Here is a 16688-nt window from a genome sequence, read left to right on the forward strand (position 1 = left end):
AATATCAAATGGTAAAAACAAAAGAAATATTTATACTTTGGATGCAGAGGGTATGGCTCTCCCAATCAATCACCATACATCTCACTTCACGTGCCCTTGCTTTAGTGTGTAGGGAAAAAAATACGCAGATGAAATCAGCGGGATGTGGCAACCCTGTGAGTGGACAGTGGGCAACAGAATGTCTCGTAGGCTGCACTCAGAACCCAGATGGGCCGCATGTGGCCCCTAGGCCTCAGGTTGCCCACCACTGGTTTTGAGAGTGAATAGTCCAGCAAGACCAAAGCAGGCCACTTGGGACTGATATCAGGGGTAGGTGAGAGAGCAATGGGAAATTGAGGCAATTGGAATTTGCATTGGTAGTCAACAGTTCAGTTTAGCATATGAGAAATTAAAACTGAATGGGACTTGCAGGTTCAGGTGTCGCTATGAAATATGAATGAGTTCAAATGCAGAGAGAAAGAGAGAGAGGCATTATGGATTGGCATTATTCCAAGTTTTTATTTGTAAGCCTTAGGCATGAAAGCTATGGGAGCAATTAAACTAAACAACATGACAATAAAAAGCTACAATGTAACTATTGGAAAGGCAAATTAGCCAGCTGACAGTGAATGCTCCTTTTGGCTACTCTAATGAAGGAAGCTGTGTATTAACTGTTCTGGCTGGAAGAGGGTTAAGTCATTTTTTTTGATGCTGGTGTTTTGTGAGTGTGGTGAAACCATGTGACAGTACCTCAACCCACTTTTGAAACTTTAGATTCCACAAACAGCCGGCAAGCAGCAGGCAACCCAGAGCTTCCTCTGAAAGTAATCTTAGTACGTACAGAGCTTGAACAGTCAGCAGTTTCCCATTGAGGTGACGAACAATATGATATCCCTGGAAAAAAGAAGCAGCTGAAGGGAACAGAAGGAATGAGTAAAGTGGCAAATATTTACTATACCCAGTTCTGTGTCAACCTACAGCATTATTAGTTAAATGATGGCTGCTAATGGAAAACTGTGGAGAGCTGGTGCTATCTTTCTCCACTCAGGTTCTGGAGATGCCAGCTATCCTTGCTAGGAGTACGGTTGCACAAGGTGTCGGGACCATTCCGGCACCAGCTTCAACATGTGTGAGCTGGTAGAACCTTCATCTACAGTGGGTTCACAGGTGGATTGAGTCCACCTTTGACAGGACTGTCCATTGGGACCATTGGAAAGTGGTCAACAACTTTAACCTTGTATTTTCTTATCTCTTAGCCTAATAGGGAGGCAGTTGCTGGGCTCCGATTGCTGCCCTGATTTAGGAATGATTCTGAGACCTGGAGGTCTCCTGGTGTGGGCTGACCCATTGCAAAGACTGAAACTCCCTCCAACCTACCTGTCATACTGCGTGCATTCCTCCCCTCGGGTCACCTGAAATCCTTCTCATTCCAGTTACTCATTCTGCTAAGTTCAGGCCTGAGTTTCACTTTAGACATACAAATTAGGCCAGGGAGTTAAAATGGCCTGGAGGTCACAATGGCATTGAATTGACAAACAAGTTTGACCCTTGACAAACCTCCTCATCCCTTTCACATGCCGTACTTACTGCAAGGAGGGCATATATGAGAAATTGAGGCTCATGCTGCAGATAGCATTCTGAACATTTCATCAATGTTTGGACAGCTGTGAGCAGTGTACTCTCCACGTTTGTTAGTGCTTTCTCAGGATTTTCTATTGGAGACATATTAGTCAGAAAATTACCCTGAGTAATTCTGGAAGGAGCAGTTTGGTAACACAGATGACTCAGAAGCTCTTTAAAAGTGGCGGGCGAGTCCAGATTCTGGGATTCCTGACCCCATTCCAAGGCTTTCCAATTTTCAGGCGTATCTCTTTTTAAGGGTCCAGGATATTTGAGTCATGACCACACTTAGCACTCTCGACCTGGCTGGTTCCATCGTAGGGATAGACATTTCCGAGTCTTCCACAATTTTCATGGAGTTAGGCCAGGTTTGCAAAGAGTCATGGTTCACAGCACCTCTGAGCTGTCATGACCATAGTCTGCACGAGGGAACGCTTTGAAAGGTGTGTTCAAAGGTCCTCCCCATGCCTTTTACGCCAGGCTATGTCCCTCCACCCACCCCCATGGCTCCTCAAACCCCCATGCAAAGCTACGACATTTCCATGCCCATAACCCACTATACACTGTAAAGAACCAATGAATTCTATAGTGATAATAGGATATTTGTTATTAAAAAATGCTCTAAAAAGGTAATTCATTTATTACTTCCAACTGCTTTTTTTTAAAAAAAAGTAATTTTACTACATGGGAAAATGTCAATCATTCAGACCCTTTGAAATGTCAATAGCAGGAATTGCAAGCACTTGAAACCTCCTTACCTCCTGTTTTAAAAAAAAATATTGTGCAGTTGTTAGCAGAGGAGAGCTGTCCATCAAGCAATCTTTATTTTCATGAAGTGAAGTTTCAAGTGCTTGCAGCATCTGCCATTGATACTTTAATTGCCATGTACTAAAAGGAATTTTTAAAACATGGTGGAAAGTAATGAATGAATGACCTTTGTAAAATGTTTTTTCATATGTCCTATTGTCACTGTTTGATGAATTGCCCCCCTGCCCCCCCCCCATGGCCTGTTCCTTTGCGGTGAGATGAGACCTGCTATTAGCCAGCAGCGGGATCTTCAGGTCCCATCACTGTCAATGGTATTTGCCATTGAATCCATCCCACACAGCTAGGAAATCAGCGGCAGGGGTGTGCTGCTGGCAGGACCAGAAGAACCCACCGGCAGGAAGGGAGAGGAAATCCCACCCGTTGTATTGTGGGTCAGTGGGAATGGACTTGCCATTATGTGACATTGGGGTGGGTGGAGAGGCATAGCTTGGCATGAAGGTGAATGGTGGGGCATGGATGGGTCATGGGGATTGTGTGAGGAGTTTCGGGCTCAGAGACATTGGGAGGGTGGGGCTTACGATTTTCATTGTAACTGGGATAAAGTCCCACGGCACTTGGCAGCCCCTAATGTTTCCTCAGCCTGCATCCACCCTTATGAGATGAAAGTCCCACCGCTGTGGGCAGTTTCTCCTGAGGTGGGTGCATGAAACCAGGAATTTTCCTGACTCCTGCTACCCACTTCGGTGATGTAAATCCAGGCCTGTGCTTGGGTTTTAAAATCCCGTGAGAGTTCAGAAAGAGTTAGATTGATGGGGTGAAGTGGTTCCTCAGTCTGAGGACCTGGGAAAGAATCAGTTACAGAAGGAGACAGAGTGATGATGCTTGATTTCAGCGCAATGAGGAGGAAGAAAGTGTTGCAGCTCAGGAGCAGGAAATTCATTGGAGTAATGACCATAGTAATATCCATAAGATAAAGACTGAATAGATTGTAGAAAATATGTTTAGAATAAAAGCAGCTGTCATGTAACAATACAGAGGGTCTGATTTCAGTATGATAACTGACTCTGTCTTTCTCTCTCTTTTTACTACCCTGTATAGGTTAAAAATGAGGGGCCTAAGTTAGTGCCTTTCTTTAAGGCCACCTGTGTGTATTTTGTTCTCTGGCTACCAACCTCCAGTCCATCGTGGTTCAGTGCACTGATCAAATGCCTGCCTATCTTCTGTCTCTGGGTATTCTTGCTGGCTCATGGAATCAACTTCCTGGGAACACGTTCCAACGCAAGGAAGATCTTGGCAGGACTGATATTTTCTGCTTTGGGAGATGCTTTTCTTATATGGCAGGAACAAGGATATTTTGTCCATGGTGAGTGGATCTGAGAAGTGGTGTAAACAGTGTCACACTTTTTTCATGTCTGGTGAATAAAGAATGTTCTCCTCTGCTCTGGAATATGAGAAGCTGTGTCAATGATAGAGTGTGTGTGTGTGTTGATGATTAGGGCCTGGTGCCCGTGCTTTGACACTGTGATATCCCAGTACGTGCGCTGATGGTGCGAGGTGCCAGCGCACTGACAGATCATAAGAAGTAGGAACGGGAGGAGGCCTTTTGGCTCTTCAAGTCTGCTCTGCCATTCAGCAACGTCATAGCTGATATTGTGATTTACTCCCACTTTATTTCATGCCTCTCAAACCACTTTACTTCCTTGTTGATCAAAATTATATCAACTGAGCTTTGAATATATTCAATGATCTAGCCTCCACTGCTCTTTGGGGGGGAAAAAAATTCCAAAGATGAATTGACTCTCTGAAAGAAGAAAGCGGCAATGCCCCCCTTCCCCCTCCAAGCACCAACAACCTCGCCCCATTAGGCCCTGCCCCCTTGGCACTGCCTGATGCCTGGTGGGCAGTGCCAAAATGCCCCTGGGCATTGGCACTTTGCTCCTTGGGCAGTGTCGGTGGGTCAGGCTGGCAATGCCCAGGGGTCCCCGTCTCCCCCCCCCCCCCCCCCCCCCCCCCCCCCCCAAACTCCCCTTGCCCTTCACTCCAGTGGGGTTAGGCCATTAACTCCTCGTCACTGGGGAGTTATTGCAAACCCCACGGGAGTGAACCACTCCCGTGGGGGGGGCAGAGTCTAGCGGGCCGTGGTGTCCGCCCTCTGGCACAGAGCTGACGGTGCTGGAAATCCGCTGCCAGAGACGCGCGGAGGCCGTGGTGCCCAGCGGGAAGCCTCTGTTTGAGTCTCCCGGCCCGCTTCACTACAAATGCGCAGTGGACTGGGAGAATCACCCTCAAAATTTCTTCTCATCTCTGTCTTAAAAGGGAGGTTGCTTATTTTAAACCTCTGTCCTTTAGTTCTAAATTAACCCACAAGGGATAACATCCTCATTTGCTGGGGCACTCTGCTCTGTCCCTTCCTGCCACATTCTGGTTATCGTTACCCATCTGGTTATCCCTACCCAGTCCTATTGCCTTGCCCTTTGTATTTACTTTGCCACATCTCCCATTATTACCTCACTATTTAGTTTGAAGCCCTCTCTACAGCTCTCATTATATGATTCATCAGAACACTGGTTCCCAGCATGGTTCAGATGAGGTTGAACAGTTCATCTCCCACTTTCCTCAATATTGAATTGAACCCCATTTCTCGCACACCAACCTTTAAACCACATATTCAACTCTCTGATCATAACCCTATGCCAATTTTCTCACAGCGTAGCTAGTAATCCAGAAACTATTGCTTTTCTGGTTCTGCATTTTAACTTGGCTTCTAGCTGCACCTAACCCTTAAGCAGGACTTCTTTCCTTGTCCTAGTTATGTCATAGATACCTACGAGGACCATGACAACTGGATCCTCTTCTCAATCCCCAAACCTGCCTCACTCACAGTCACACCCTTCTGTCCTTGACCATAGTCTAAATCAGAAGATCCTAGACTAAGGGATAAGACTACCCACTGGAATGAAATGTCCAGGTAAATTCCCCTCTCCCTGATGCATTGTAGTGTCTGCAGTTCAGGCTTCAGCTCATGAACTCTGACCAGTGGATCCGTGTTGGGCCCCCTATTGTTCGTCATTTATATAAACGACATAGATGACTATGTGGGGGGTAGGATCAGTAAGTTTACTGATGACACAAAGATTGGCCGGGTGGTTCACAGTGAGGTTGAGTGTCTTGGGTTACAGGAAAATATAGACGAGATGGTCAAATGGGCGGACAAGTGGCAGATGGAATTTAACCCTGAAAAGTGTGAGTTGATGCACTTTGGAAGGAGTAATTTGACAAGGAAGTATACTATGAAAGGTCTGACACTGGGAAGTTCTGAAGAACAAAGGGACCTTGGCGTATTTGTTCATAGATCTCTGAAGGCGGAAAGGTAGGTCAGTAGGGTGGTGAAAAAGGCATATGGCACACTCGCCTTCATCAACTGGGGTATAGATTACAAAAGCAGAGAGGTCATGATGGAGTTGTATAGAACTTTGGTGAGGCCACAGCTGGAGTACTGTGTGCAGTTCTGGTCGCCACATTGTAGGAAGGATCTGAACACACTGGAGGGGGTGCAGAGGAGATTCACCAGGATGTTGCCTGAGATGGAACATTTATGTTATAAAGAGAGGTTGGATGGGCTTGTGTTGTTTTCTCTGGAGCAGAGAAGACGAGGGGCGACCTGATTGAGGAGCTCAAGATTATGAGGGGCATGGACAGGGTGGACAGAGCAACTGTTCCCCTTAGTTGAAGGGTCAGTTACGAGGGGATACAAGTTAAAAGTGAGCGGTGGGAGGTTTAGGGGGGATTTGAGGAAAAACATTTTTACTCCGCTTGACAAGTACATGAATAGAATTGGAATAGAGGGATATGGTCCCCGGAAGGGTAGGGGGTTTTAGTTAAGTCAGGCAGCATGGTCGGTGCAGGCTTGGAGGGCTGAAGGGCCTGTTCCTGTGCTGTAATTTTCTTTGTTCTTTGTACTCAGAGGGTGGTGACAGTCTGGAATGCACTGCCTGGAGGGTGGTGGAGTTGGGATGCCTCACATACCTGGATGAGTACTTGGCACGCCATAACATTCAAGGCTATGGGCCAAGTGCTGGCAAGTGGGATTAGGTGGACAGATCAGGGCCTTTCATGCGTCAGTGCAGATTCGATGGCAGCGGGACACCCCAGCTCCACCAATCTTCCCTGCCCCCTTGGCACTGTCTGATGCCTGGTGGGCAGTGCCAAGATGCCCCTGGGCATTGGCACTTTGCTCCTTGGGCAGTGTCGGGGGTCAGGCTGGCAATGCCCAGGGGTTCCTCCCCCCACCCCTTTGCCCTCGATGGCCCCCCTTCGCTCCAGCAGGGTTAGGCCGCTAGCTCCCCTTCAGTGGGGAGTTATAGTAAACCCCACGGGAGTGAACCACTCCTGGCTTCAGTGAGGGTGGGGAGCAGATTCTAGTGGGCCCGGAGACTTCAGTCTGGGTCTGCCAATAATATGTAAAATATATTTAAATTAGGATTTCGAATAATTTATACAGCTCTGTGCCGAATTCTGGCACAGAGCTGACGGTGCTGGAAATCCGGCTGTCAGAGACGTGCGGAGGCCGTGGTGCCCAGCGGGAAGCCTCTGTTTGAGTCTCCCGACCCGCTTCACTACAAAAACGCAGCGGACTGGGAGAATCACCCTCAAAATTTCTTCTCATCCCTGTCTTAAAAGGGAGATCCCTTATTTTTAACCTCTGTCCCTTTGTTCTAAATTAACCCACAAGGGATAATATCCTCATTTTCTGGGGCACTATGCTCTGTCCCTTCCTGCCACATTAATAGAAACCCTACAGTGCAGAAAGAGGCCATTTGGCCCATCGAGTCTGCACCGACCACAATCCCACCCAGGCCCTATCCCCATATTCACCCGCTAATCCCTCTAACCTGCGCATCTCAGGACACTAAGGGGCAATTTTAGCACGGCCAATCAACCTAACCCGCACATCTTTGGACTGTGGGAGGAAACCGGAGCACCCGGAGGAAACCCACGCAGACAGGAGGAGAATGTGCAAACTCCACACAGACAGTGACCCGAGCTGGGAATCGAACCCAGGTCCCTGGAGCTGTGAAGCAGCAGTGCTAACCACTGTGCTACCGTGCCACCAGAATAACATTCTGGTTATCGTTACCCATCTGGTTATCCCTACCCAGCCCTATTGCCTTGTCCTTTGTATTTAATTTACCACATCTCCCCTCATGTGATCATTACCTCACTATTTAGTTTGAAGCCCTCTCTACAGCTCTCGTTATATGATTCATCAGAACACTGGTTCCCAGCATGGTTCAGATGAGGTTGAACAGTTCATCTCCCACTTTCCTCTATTGAATTGAAACCCATTTCTCCCACACCAACCTTTGAACCACATATCCAGTTCTCTAATCATGCCAATTTTTTCACAGCGTAGCTAGTAATCCAGAAATTATTGCTTTTCTGGTTCTGCATTTTAACTTGGCTTCTAGCTGCACCTAACCCTTAAGCAGGACTCCTTTCCTTGTCCTACTTATGTCATAGATAACTACGAGGACCATGACAACTGGATCCTCTTCTTAATCCCCAAACCTGCCTCACTCACAGTCACACCCTTCTGTCCTTGACCATAGACTAAATCAGAAGATCCTAGACTAAGGTTTACAGAATCCTACAGTGCAGAAAAAGTCCTTCGGCCCATCAAGTCTGCACTGACGCATGAAAGGCTGTCCTCCGAATCCAACTTGCCAGCACTTGGCCCATAGCCTTGAATGTTACGGCATGCCAAGTACTCATCCAGGTATGAGGCATCCCACCTCCACTACCCTCCCAGGTAGTGCATTCCAGACCATCACCACCCTCTAAGTAAAAAGGATTTTCCTCAAATCTCCCCTAAACCTCCCACCCCTCACTTTTAACTTGTATCCCCTTGTAACTGACCCTTCAACTAAGGGGAACAGCTGCTCTCTATCCGCCTGTCCATGTCCCTCATAATCTTGAACATCTCAATCAGGCCACCCCTCAGTCTTCTCTGCTCCAGAGAAAACAGTCGAAGCCTATCCAACCTCTCTTTATAACTTAAATGTTCCATCCCAAGCAACATCCTGGCGAATCTCCAGTGCGTTCAGATCCTTCCTACAATGTGGTGGCCAGAACTGCACACAGTACTCCAGCTGTGGCCCCACCAAAGTTCTATACAACTCCATCATGACCTCTCTGCTTTTGTAATCTATACCCTGATTGATAAAGGCGAGTGGGCCTTTTTCACTACCCTATTAACCTGCCTTTCTGCCTTCAGAGATCTATGAACAAACACGCCAAGGTCCCTTTGTTTTTCGGAACTTCCCAGTGTCAGACCTTTCATAGTATACTTCCTTGTCAAATGACTCCTTCCAAAGTGCATCACCACACACTTTTCAGGGTTAAATTCCATCTGCCACTTATCTGTTCATTTGACCATTTTATTTATATCTTCTTGTATCTCAGGACACTCAACCTCACTGTTAACCACCCAGTCAATCTTTGTGTCATCGGCAAACTTACTGATTCTGACCCTCACATAGTCATCTATGTCATTTATATAAATGACAAACAATAGGGGGCCCAGCATGGATCCACTGGTCACTGGCCTCCAGTCACTAAAGCGGCCAATCACACTTGTGTTTTAATTAATTATTTGTGTTTTAATTAATTATTTTTCTTAATCAAATTTTCATGATTGCCTTCAGTCCACTTGTGCTTCTGGGCGGGACTAACCATGTTTCCTTGCCACTTGTTTCATGGCATTGGAAGCGGCCCGTTACTGGCTCTTGGTCCCACCGCTGTCGACGGGGTTTCCCATTTTTTGCACCATCCACTGCTGGGAAACCCAGAGCAGCGGTTTGCCATCAGCAAGCCCGGAAGATCCTGCCGGCAGGAATGGATGGAAAATTCCAGCCTATGTTTTTATTACTGTTATTATTTTAATTAATTTTATATTTCTGCCAATTCAAATTCCCCAGTTTTGACAAGAGAAAATGCTCACCATCCAAGCAGTCATGTACCTTCCTCCTTGTTGCCTCTGTAGCAATGGGGTAAGACCCCAGAGTACCTGTACCCTCTGGGTGAGGCTCCATAGTGTCTGGACTGACTGGGTGAGGCCCCAGAGTGTATAATTTCTTCATTGTCTTTCCCTTCCTGTCAGCTAAACTGTGGCAAATTTATTTCCCTTATTCTGAGTGTATTTTAATAAAATAAATGCCAGAGATATTTTGATGTCCAATGTAACAGATGCTGTATACAAATGATGTAAATATATGAGCACTGATAACGAATGTTTGGGGTCAGTTGATGGCAAAATGCTCTGAACTTCTCTAACATTTTGCTTTTTCTAATTTGGGGTTTTGTTCTGCAAATTTATTTCGCCCTAAATGTTTAATCCCAAATGAAGCATTGAACCCCTGGGGCACAATCTTAAAATCACTACCACTCAATGGTTTGGCCCTGCACACAATTTTCCCAGCCTTGTTTTGCCGGTGAGATCAGCTTCACTCACTTTTAACGAGTCCCAGAGGGCATCGCCCAGGCTCACTTACAGTTGCCTCCGCTCCTACCAGCCAGAATCACAGTTGGTCTCCCACCAGTGATGGCCTCACTGGGGGGGATCGGAGATCATTGAAGCCCCTGGATGGTTGTGGGCATGGCTGGGCAGTGCCTATGGGCCAGCCTAGCACTGCCCACCAGGCACCATGGCTGCCCACCGCGTGGCAGGAGATGTTCCCAATTCACTGCGAGATTGGGGCACCTGCGCAATGGCGCCTCTAGCAGTTTGCAGCCAGCTTCATCAGTGAGCTTAATCTCACCCCACTGGTAAGAATCGCACTTCTGTCCAAAAAGGTGAGTGTCATAAGATTGCGTATTTAAGCTCACCCAAAACACAGGTCTGAAACTTCCATTTTCTCGCTCGTTCGACACTTAGAACTTTTTTTCTTGAGATTGCGCCCTAAGGAACAGAAGAGGTATGTGAACCATATTGTTCTAATCAAATTTTTCCTGTGAAGTCACCAACTCCATTATGTCATGGCTCTACACTTACTGATAGCCTTCTGATGTCTCCTCTCAAGTGCCTGTTCAATTTACGTTGTGACTATGGGCAGTGAGTACTGCTTGAATATTCAGTGTCAGGGTAGCACGACAAGATGCACACTTTCCCAACAGGGATCACTGAGGTGAGAACCATGGATGATTTTTCTTTTTCCTCCCTCTAGCCTGTAAGTGTTGAAACCAGTTGTATTTACATGGTAGCACAGTGGTTAGCACTGCTGCCTCTCAGCACCAGGGACCCAGGTTCGATTCCTGGCTTGGGTCACTGTCTGTGTGGAGTCTGCATGTTCTCCCCGTGTCTGCGTGGGTTTCCTTGGGTGCTTCGGTTTCTTCCCACAGTTTGAAAGACGAGCTGGTTAGGTGCATTGGCCATGCTAAATTCTCCCTCAGTGTACCCGAACAGGCACCGGAGTGTGGCGACTCGGGGATTTTCACAGTAACTTCATTGCAGTGTTAATGTACGCCTACTTGTGACACTAATAAATAAATTTTAAAATCTGTGATCAGCTAACTCATGGTTTTTTGGAAATTAAACCAGGAACCTTTCTGAACTGAGTTAAATCTATCCCACTCCAGAGAGTCTGTTTACCGGTGCAATCATTTTAAACACCTTTATAAATCAGCTGTCTTTAGTTTAAGTTTCCAATGTTGGGAGTTTTTATTTCATTTTGATCTCTGTGTTTTAAACTGTATTGTTTACACTGCTTTCTCTTACCAACTCCTCAGGACTGCTCATGTTTGCAATCACGCATATTCTCTACACCTCAGCCTTTGGAATGAAGCCCCTGAATCCTGAACCTGGCTGCGGAGTGGTGGCTATTTGTGGAATCTCTTACTGCCTGCTCTACCCATACCTTTCTGGCCCTTTCACCTACCTGGTGGCAGTTTACATCGCTCTAATCGGATTCATGGGCTGGCGAGCCATTGCAGGGGTGCAGCTCTTCAACGACCTCTGGACGTGGACCAAACTATGTGCCTGCCTTGGAGCCGTGCTCTTCATGGTGTCTGACCTCACCATCGCTGTCAATAAGTTTTGCTTCCCTGTGCCTTATTCCCGGGCCATCATCATGGCCACTTACTATGCTGCCCAGATGCTCATCGCCCTGTCAGTTGTGGAATGCAAGGACGATAGTAATAGGAGCATCGGAAAGATGAACTGAGAGACAAACCCTCTCCGACAATAACCTAACAAAGTATTCTTGAGTTCCAGTGGGCACAGAAAGCTGGAAAACTATGGTGTGATCTGATTTAGAGCCATGTGATTTATTTTCATTGGTTTGCTTCTGTGTTAGCTTGTTACCTCCAAAAAGTAGTCTGCAGTCAGAAAACTGTAAATACTGTGATTGAAACCAGGATAGGCAGCACTCTAGCTGAACCCTGGCTAAATGTTCTCATCTTGCTGCAGTTTTGTGCTGTGGACTCCCCCTGCACGTCAGTAATGAGATAGAAATGGTCCAAACTCATTTCAATAATTATCCCTCGAATCAGAGTGAGAGCGGAGGCCTCATATTTTTAGTGATTGAATTCTGTGACAACAAGTTAATCTCAGACTCATTCTTCCTCAATAATGTTCTGAAATACCCTTTGCTTACACTATGTGGAAGCTTTATAACCAATATCACTTGGTTGTTATATGGTTTGAAAAGAAACTATAACAACATTTAAAGGGAATTGGAAAATATTTGAAAGGAAAGGATGAATATGGAAGATGAAAAACAGGGAACGACCACTTGGTCCATTCAGCCTGGTGATGTCTTGTACATCACAATAAATATATTCCCTACCCCACCCAGAAGTCGTGTAATCTCCCGGGAGTGGTGAGAAACCAGACCTAAAACCCAGGCATGTTAAGGGGGGAAATAGGAAATCTTCCTTTCTGATCTCCTGAGGAAATCGGAATTAGACCAGGAGGCCATTCTAGCGCTGATTCTCATTATACAGTACCTACCTCTTGTACAAAGTGATCTCCGCTTCAGGGAAAGGTTGGGGAAATGGGATTACAGGAGACAAGTCCAGTTGAAGAGCTGGCACAGGTTTGATGGCCAAATGATCATCTGCTGTGTTGCAATTTCTAGAGATTTTTTATGTGATGTATATGTCGTGTTGTTGCTGATCCATGCATGGATGCCTCATGTATGCTGGGTAATGTTTGCAGTATCCAGAGGGGACCTAACTTTAAAGTTTCATGGCAAACTTTTCCTGATGAAATGGGTTGCATTTCAATCCCCTAATCATAAACCGTATCCTATTTTAAAGTGTCATGTGCCAGGTGCTGTTGGAAAATCGACCCTTTACTGTTATACGGCATGGGGGGGAGAAGTTCAGCGCTTTTCTTCTATATCCAGTGCATTCTGATGCTACTCCATACTGATGCCATGTCTGCGTGTGGAGCCTAATTTCATAATGGGGACCGTTGCCAAACATGGACTGAAAATTATGGGATGTACACCCTTGAATTTCAGATGCATGTAATTGATGGGTGAGGCTTCTCACGGCATTGTGTATTTAGAAAATCACTTCCATGCTCTCTAGTTTACCAGACAACTTTCCACAGAATTTAGGTTCATAATGAAAGTGTATCAAAATATAAACATCAAATTGCAAATTTTGTCACATTTTAATTTGCACCCTCTGATTTTCTCTTCTCCCCTTTTTGAAGTTTTTGACTGGAGCTGAGATTATGGTTCAGAGGCTGCTGGCAGTCCGGTAGCTTACCAGGTAGCCATGGGTAAGCTGATGTGGTGAGTGCTGGCTGATGCATTGAGTGATGGAAGCCTGTTTGACGGTGCTGGCATCACAACTTATCCCAGCCCTGTCCTCGACACATGCTTTCTTTCCAACAGGGTTACTGAATAGCAAACAGAGACAGAAGTCCTCAACAGATATTTGTTGTTCCTTCACAGTCCGCACACCGGAACTCTGAAACTCTACCTGGTACGTCCGAACAGATCAAATCTGAAGCCTTCATGGATTGTGTAGCTCAGCTATTCATTGGCCTTAACCAGCTGAGCCATCTGCTGTTCACAATTGATCTGAAATTTCATCTGGATTTAACTTTCTGGCTGAGTTTAAATTCTGTGGATTTTTCTAGTTTAGCATGAAGCAGTTGTCAGAGTATCGGAAGGTGACTCTTCCATCAGCACTACTGCATTGTATTTATTCTGTCTCTTACACCAGGACATGTGTGATTTGCACACCTGGATGAGGAGTGACAGTACCAGAGTTTATAAAATAATCCATTAAAAATGGAGAAATGTCCAGTGGAAGTTCCCTTTATTCAAAGTACCCATCTTTTTAAATGCTATTTCCCTCTAACTTCCACTAACTAGAGGGCTGAAGAACCTCTGGAATTTCAGGACCTGTCTTTTTAATTGTAGAATGGGGTGGAGGTACTTTGAACAAAAAATATTGCTCCTGGACTTGGCTTCTTTTTAATAGGTGTGCATCAGAGCCCAATGTTCCATTTGACTATTTTATTTCCTACTTGTTTGTCAGACAAAGTGCTTTGTTCTTTTAGCTGAGAGCAGAGAGAAGTTGCAGCACCAAGTAGGACTAATAGGTATTACTGTTCCAGCATTATCTATTGATTTCAGTGTACTGGAGCATAAGTGTTACCAACCTGAGGACTTTAATATGTAGGCAAGACAGCTGTGTGTTTATTGGAGAGAGCTACGCACACGTATGTAGGCATAGGAGAGTTGCACGTCAAGCTGCATGTGTAACGATTTCGTGCACCAAACGTATATAGACAGCTGTGTGTAACTATTTCCTGTATCTACACAATTATGTTTAACTATCTACTGTACCTACAGTATGTAGACAGCTGTGTAACTACTGTACCTACACTGTATATAAACTGTTGTAACTGTCTCCTGTACCCTACAGTATTTAGATTGCTGTGCAACTGCAATTTTCTTGTCTGTATTGTTCAGCTACTCACTGCAATAATTAGCTGATGCATCTGGATAGCTAGTTTGCAAATTCTACACACAGCTCTCTGTACTATGTCTATAGTATGTAACTGACTCCTGTACCTTTACAGTATTTAGACCGCTGTGCAACTGTCTACTATGCCTACAGTCTGTAAACGGCTGTGTGTAACTGACTCCTGTACCAACAGTATTTAGACTGCTGTGTGTAACTAGCTCTGGTAGCTATAGTATGTATCCTGGTTGCTGAAGCCGATTGTAACGCCCTTATCATTGCTGCAACTGAGATCAGTTAACTCAGCACAGACCAGAAATCAAGCACGGCAATTTTCTTGTCTGTATTGCTCAGCTACTCACTGCATTAATTAGCTGATGCATCAGGGATAGCTTGTTTGCAAATTCTATACATAGCTCTCTGTGATTGTGTTCTTTAGAAATAGTCCAGTCACTGATTGTTTAGAATGATTGATTAAGACTGAGCAATAACACTATAATCTTTATTGAGTGGTTTAGATGGAGTTATAAATCACAAGATCATTCTTACTCTCCACTAACAATTTTGAGAGGCACACCAGCGATGGTTTAAAAATAGCCATTTAAATTATACCTCTGTGTTATGGCTTATTTTTCAGGAAAGTGTATTGCTGGGTGTGTGAAATCTTTGCCTTGGGTCCATTGGAGCTATGAAAATCATGAGCTTCTGTCCTTCCAACCCTGTCTGAGGGAGTATTTTGAGTAGTTAACACTTAATGGTCATTTCAGATTTGTCACGTGGCTATAGTGGGTGATGATGATGCTTATTGCACCAGACTCTTAGAGCACAATATTGAGGTGTATTGATTAACGTGTAGATAACCCCACCCCTCCCACAATCCTGAGTCCAATGTGTTGTGTTAGTTCAGTGCATTTGATTAACGACTGCTCACTAGTGATTACAGCAGTCAATGCTGTCATTAAATTTAAAGAAGCTTGTGGAATTGGATGATGTAGTAGGTTAGGAACTGGTCTTTCACTCCAGAATCTGAATTGAAATTCAGCTGGATGGAGTTTTGTGCAATAGTGTCAGAACCACATGTTGTCTACTTGCTGGAAGAGTTCCTTATAAGGGAGGTCTCAATCCTGTTTCTGGTAATCAGAGATATGCAGCACAGAATTGTCCCCAATGTGATGGCAGTTGGTACTGAATTGGCAAACTTGTCCAGAGAACCACAGGGTGAGAAATAGACAAATGCCATACTGATGCAATATGGGAGCACGCTCGTGAAATTGGAATTGAAGTACATCCTTAGGGCAGTGTGCATTAACTGAATACTTGGTGCTGACATGAAGGTCAGACAGTGGAAAGTAACTTAGCAATATCCACAATCTTTATGAATATAGAATAATAAATGCCTTTTTTAAATTCACAAGATAATATAAGAAGGAGGACATGTACATTTGGATAGTTGAATCTACAATAAATAAATGTAGGCTCGGATTTTTCAGGCCTGTGTAATAGAACATAGAACAGTACAGCACAGAACAGGCCCTTCGGCCCACTCCCTATCATCCTGGTGTGCTCCATGTGCCTATCCAATAACCGCTTAAATGTTCCTAAAGTGTCTGACTCCACTATCACTGCAGGCAGTCCATTCCACACCCCAACCACTCTCTGCGTAAAGAACCTACCTCTGATATCCTTCCTATATCTCCCACCACGAACCCTATAGTTATGCCCCCTTGTAATAGCTCCATCCACCCGAGGAAATAGTCTTTGAAAGTTCACTCTATCTATCCCCTTCATCATTTTATAAACCTCTATTAAGTCTCCCCTCAGCCTCCTCCGCTCCAGAGAGAACAGCCCTAGCTCCCGCAACCTTTCCTCATAAGACCTACCCTCCAAACCAGGCAGCATCCTGGTAAATCTCCTCTGCACTCTTTCCAGCGCTTCCACATCCTTCTTATAGTGAGGTGACCAGAACTGCACACAATATTCCAAATGTGGTCTCACCAAGGTCCTGTACAGTTGCAGCATAACCCCACGGCTCTTAAACTCCAACCCCCTGTTAATAAAAGCTAACACACTATAGGCCTTCTTCACAGCTCTATCCACTTGAGTGGCAACCTTTAAAGATCTGTGGATATGGACCCCAAGATCTCTCTGTTCCTCCACAGTCTTCAGAACCCTACCTTTGACCCTGTAATCCACATTTAAATTAGTCCTACCAAAATGAATCACCTCACATTTCTCAGGGTTAAACTCCATTTGCCATTTTTCAGCCCAGCTTTGCATCCTATCTATGTCTCTTTGCAGCCTACAACAGCCCTCCACCTCATCCACTACTCCACCAATCT

At 45.3% G+C, this 16688-nt stretch overlaps 1 protein-coding gene across 3 annotated transcripts in view; it reads left to right on the forward strand.

Moving 5' to 3' along the window:
- Positions 1 to 15973, forward strand: part of tmem86a (transmembrane protein 86A) — a 41160-nt gene extending 25187 nt beyond the window's left edge. Inside the window, exons 2-4 of one of the 3 annotated variants that reach the window (XR_013498758.1) lie at positions 3466 to 3730; positions 11152 to 14466; positions 14546 to 15973. Coding sequence is in view for 1 of the 3 variants with exons in the window: in XM_078220584.1 (XP_078076710.1) it covers positions 3466 to 3730; positions 11152 to 11585 (699 nt within the window). In the remaining 2 variants the exon portion in view is untranslated. Of the gene's footprint in view, positions 1 to 3465; positions 3731 to 11151 lie in introns of all 3 variants that reach the window. The other 2 variants (XR_013498759.1, XM_078220584.1) reach the window with 2 other exon arrangements.
- The last annotated feature ends 715 nt before the right edge of the window (positions 15974 to 16688 follow it).

Source organism: Mustelus asterias, chromosome 9 (assembly GCF_964213995.1).
Source record: "Mustelus asterias chromosome 9, sMusAst1.hap1.1, whole genome shotgun sequence".
NCBI lineage: Eukaryota > Metazoa > Chordata > Chondrichthyes > Carcharhiniformes > Triakidae > Mustelus > Mustelus asterias.